At 46.6% G+C, this 4711-nt stretch overlaps 1 protein-coding gene across 1 annotated transcript; it reads left to right on the plus strand.

Annotated features, from left to right (window-relative positions):
- Positions 1 to 1512: 1512 nt before the first annotated feature.
- T265_13420 (hypothetical protein) lies at positions 1513 to 3022 on the plus strand (the record flags this gene model as incomplete). The annotated part of the gene is given in 5 exon segments (XM_009168805.1): positions 1513 to 1622; positions 1627 to 1862; positions 2550 to 2626; positions 2673 to 2774; positions 2900 to 3022. Coding segments are annotated over 5 exon segments (648 nt in total).
- Between the last annotated feature and the right edge of the window lie 1689 nt (positions 3023 to 4711).

A 4711-nucleotide genomic window follows, 5' to 3' on the forward strand; every position in this document is an offset into this window, starting at 1 on the left:
AGTCCATGTCGACCTCCCAATTGAGTCTCAGATGCACTAAGCCGCCCCACTTGTGCATTCATATCTCCGGCAATCACCACAATGTCTGAGTTTTTAGCTCGCCGCAGCAGAGCATTCAGGGCGTCTAAAACCTGTTATTTGACGGCGTCAGAGCTACAGTCAATTGGGGCATAGGCAGACACGGTAAACAGACATCTATCAACTTGCCGCTTGTGAGACTCCTTCACAGACGTTGCCAGACGAACCGCCCTGCTGTATGCAGCAAGTAAGGCGACCCGGCTGATGGCACCACGCGACGGCCGATGTGGCATGAGTTTATTTGTGTATGTGCAATTCATGGTTGTACGTGGGCTGGGATACTGCCAGGGCACCCACACCTAGACAGGAGGAGGTCCTCAACCAAAGTCTTTGGCTTAAAAGCCTAACCGCAAGGTAGCGGTTTGGCGGAAATGCAATAAATGCATTACCATCTCTACGGAACAAGTCGCCATACATGTTCCAACCCCCAACCTAGAGGACCAGGAGACTGTGTTCGTCAGACCTCTAACCATTGACCAACCTGGCATGAGAGACTCTGTGAGTGTCGCGGGACACTCTCCAGTATAGCTCAGTGGATCGCTGAGGTGCGCAAACCGTCACACCACGGTAAGGTCCAGTCTCTTCGTGAAGCTAGTAGTGAGTTTTCCATAATCGTACCAATGACGAATCTATAGAGGAAAGTTGGAAGAGGACAGCCCTGTCCAACATTAGAAGAACTCAGAAGAGAGCTTCCCAGAGACCTTCACACGGTCGCGGGAGTTGGAGTACAGCGCGTTAAGGAGGGTCAATAATTTATGCGGGACACCTTTGCTCCGCAGACACTGTCATAGTGTTTCAGAGACACAGCATGCATCAATTTTAAGGGAGTATAAGGCTTCAGTAAGCATTGCCTGTTTGCCATTTTGAAGTAGAGTACGGGCATTGAAAGCTCCTACATAGCTAGGATCTCATGGAATTAGAAGGGTGTTATTTTGCTCACTGTTAATTGACAGCGAAGCCTTTTGGTCAGATAACTGACAGTCAAGTGACCCAGTGACGTTTGCTTGTGTGGTGGGGGGAGGTAGGGGAGGGACATCGGTGGACACCGAACTGCTCGGGCAAATGATAATTCCCGGTTGCCCAAGCTGGGGTTTTGGTTGAGGTACCACACCTTGAGCCTCTGACTCGAAGTCTGACCCACAAGGCAGTGGGACGATGTAAGGTTTTGTTCAGGGACCCTGCCCCTGGCCTCTGATTCAAAAGTCTGACCAGTGAGGCAACGGGCGGTAGGGTTTTCTTTGAGGACCGTGCCTGGAGCCGATAAATCACTGGTCTGACCTGCTCGGCTGCGGTGGTTTCGTCGAACCTGAGGGTGTAGGGAGTAAGGCATTGCTGTCCTGCTTCTGGTGTGGCCACGTGCATCAGGTGCTTTTTGAGCAGCACCGTATTAAATAATGCGCCGGCGATCACGGTTAACCGTTGGGTGATCGGAGTATGCGGGTTTTAGGACCGACCTTTTCTAACCCGTCATTCCTCGCTGCTTCCATAAATATGGACATGCTGGTCGCCTGGGGGAAACACGTCACTGCCTTCACACTCCTGTCGTAGAGGACAGTACGACTTTACCCCCAGACCGCATCGTATTATGCTTACTCGTAATACGGAGTCTCGCTGCTCTTTGTCTGATTGCTCCCCTTTGACCTTCCTGGCATGGTTCCAACTTGTGGAACGACTTTCCAGCCAGTGTAGCCCGCCGGATCATTGCAGCACTCAAGCCCAACCGCCACGTCAAAGTGGCAGCTTTCAGTCTGGTCTGTCACAGTCTGCCGGCCTATACCAATCTGGTTCGTCCTCTGCTCCTTTGTAACTGTTGTGTCGCGTAGACCATCACGATGGTCGTTGTGACTGTCCGTTATAGCACTACAAATCGCCAGTTTTTTATTGCTGATTATGTGTTCGTACATCTGCTGTACTTGTTTGTTTTATAGCCAGACCCGAGGTTCATACTACCCCATCCAGTTTGCCACAGTCCGATCACCTGTGTCAATACTGTTGTCTCAGATACCTAGTGTTCCCTACCGTTCTTTCCAACTTCTGGCCTGTGTGAAGGCGATTGGTAGCGAAAGACAACTGTGTGTAATCCGTTACATTGCCACGGATTTATTTCCGCAGTCGTAAATGTACTTCTCTGCGCGGTACTTTCTCGTACACTGCTGTACTGTAGGTTTGTCACCATCGTCCTCACACAAGTCGCTTATCTTCATTGCTTAACACTGCCTTTATCTTGTTTTCCACTGCGTTTAGATGCTGGTTTGATACTACAGATTCCACACAACTCGCACCTCCCTGTATACTTGCAAATGTTTCATACGTATAACGTTATCTCAGGTGCATACAAGGGTAACGTTTGACTTGAAAAGTGAAAAAGCGTGTATTAACCGCAGACTTTCGACCCTCTTGTAAGGGTATTTGGAATGTTACCCGGGCGAAAAACTTAAATTTTCATGCTTGTGCTTCCCTTCCCTTTTCAGATTTGGTAATATTTCCGAACACTTTCGGCTCCGCTTCAAGATTTCGTCATATTTTCTCAATGAAACGCGCAGGTGAAGTAGGTTCTGCTTTCAGTACGAATCGTATCTTCTTCGCTGTTCAAGATGCCCGTTACTTCTTCAGCCACAGTTAATTCGCGAAGCTCAGAAAGTGCGAAAGATTGTCGAAAACGGAAAACTTTGCGCATTCAATACCTTGCCGAAAGTGTGAGACTTCGCGAGTTGACGATTCTTAAAATGAAGGCAGACATAGACAAGGCAAGTTCATTCACGCGTTTTCTTTCTCTATCGTGTTCCTGCTCTGTATTGACGTTTGCGTTTTTTGTTTTCAGTTGATCGAAGTGTGCCGTTATCTGGACCGGGGTGAAGTCCCACAAGCTTTGCTTCAAGAACTCAACATTCCTTTCCAATATGACTGGGACGGCAACAGCGATATGAATCTCTATAACGCCTAATCCGTATATGCCTCGCGCCTATTCCAAATTGGCCCAAAGTTGTGATAGTCATTTTCCTCCTTTTTTCAAAACTGATTTTTCCTGCTGCTTTATCTTTTTTCTCCTTTATACTATTGTTGCTTATATCAGTATATAAGAACCTATTGACTTGTTTGGTGTGTTCTGGCACTGGTGACAAAGAAGGGTCTTTTGTTTTAAACACCTAGAATGGTGGTGTGCGACGACAGTCAGGTGTTTGCTACAAACCACTTATTGCGTAACTCACCGTTATCCTTTAGTAAGGAATAGCATCCGGGCTTATTTTCAACTAATTCACTCTTATCACAGTCATTTCGCTGCTTGCAGTGAGACACCACATGCTTCCCGGCCCAAACCTTAATCAGTCTCAAAGCAGATTGTGGCGAAAACCGAACTTTGTCCACTAATTTTTGTCGCAGAAATCTGACAACTACGTAAGATTCAGTTAGTCTGTGACAATCCAAAGTCATAGAATACATATTAATTGGGAGTGCTTTCGGTCGGTTCGGCATGAACTCAAACGTGTGGGTTAGAAGTGTTCGGAAATGCAGAAGCATGTGCATTTGGACGACGGAGTATTTCATCGTGCCATGGGAATCGAATAGCAAGTTCTGTGAGCTGGCACGCGGTCGTATCAAGAAGGGAATGTCGTGACGTATGCTCAATGAGGTTGCTCCTCTTAAAAATTGACATGTTCCATACTGGCGGGAGATTTTTACTTGGTAATTTGCGGAAACACTTGGTGAGTCTTCAGTTGCTCCACGATGGACTGCAGCCTATGGAATATCACACTGATCGCAATGTAATGCGTGGGTGAAAATGACTCCATATTACTGCTGTTTTAGACTGGGTTCAAAGGTAGCGTTTTCTCTGGCTGTTTTTTCAGGTGTACAGTAAGCACGAGGCTGAAATTAACCGGTTTCTTTTGTGCAGTCATTCAATCTCTGCTACCTAAATATCGAGAGAACCTTCGGCCAAAAGCCCAGCAAAGTCCATGTGAGTGGCTCGTGCGTTCTGCGGGAGTGAATCCATAGTAGCTAATGAAACCCGTTTTTAGCGGGCTCTTTTGCCAAAACCTGCCACCTGTTGCTGTGATTTTACTTAGGCTACAACCCGTAATACGTAGGATCGGCTAACATCAGTTTCATTCTTCGTCTGCTTTTTACCTTAGCCAAGTTAAAACTTGTTCTAGGAAATACGGGTTTTGCGGTCCTACGGCACTAAAATGTAAGTGCCAGCGCTTGTGTTGGGGCCCATGGTGATGCATGTGACGGTAAAATATCAGTAAAATCCTGTTAAAGCAAACAGAATGTAACATTTATAACAAGTCACTTTCTGTCACAACTGTCCATTTCAAAGTATACATGAATAATCCCGATTCGTTTGAGAGACTAGCTATTCCCTTTATTAGTATGTCCGAAGTAACCAAACTGGTCTATGAACATGTACGTTGAACCTGTTCTGTTCGCTTCCAGTGGATTCACATAATGGCACAGAATGAAGATGGACTCAACTTTGGATGCAATGCTAGAAGCTGAAGCATTAGTGCCCATCTCACCGACCTTTGACAGTTTCAACCGATGTATGATATTGCATGAGTTGTAAAACCTAGCAGACACGCTGCAGCTCGAGATTCAGACCGTTCTTAAAACTCCATTTCGCAATATGCCA

The sequence above is a fragment of the Opisthorchis viverrini genome (genome assembly GCF_000715545.1).
Source record: "Opisthorchis viverrini unplaced genomic scaffold opera_v5_65, whole genome shotgun sequence".
Taxonomy (NCBI): domain Eukaryota; kingdom Metazoa; phylum Platyhelminthes; class Trematoda; order Opisthorchiida; family Opisthorchiidae; genus Opisthorchis; species Opisthorchis viverrini.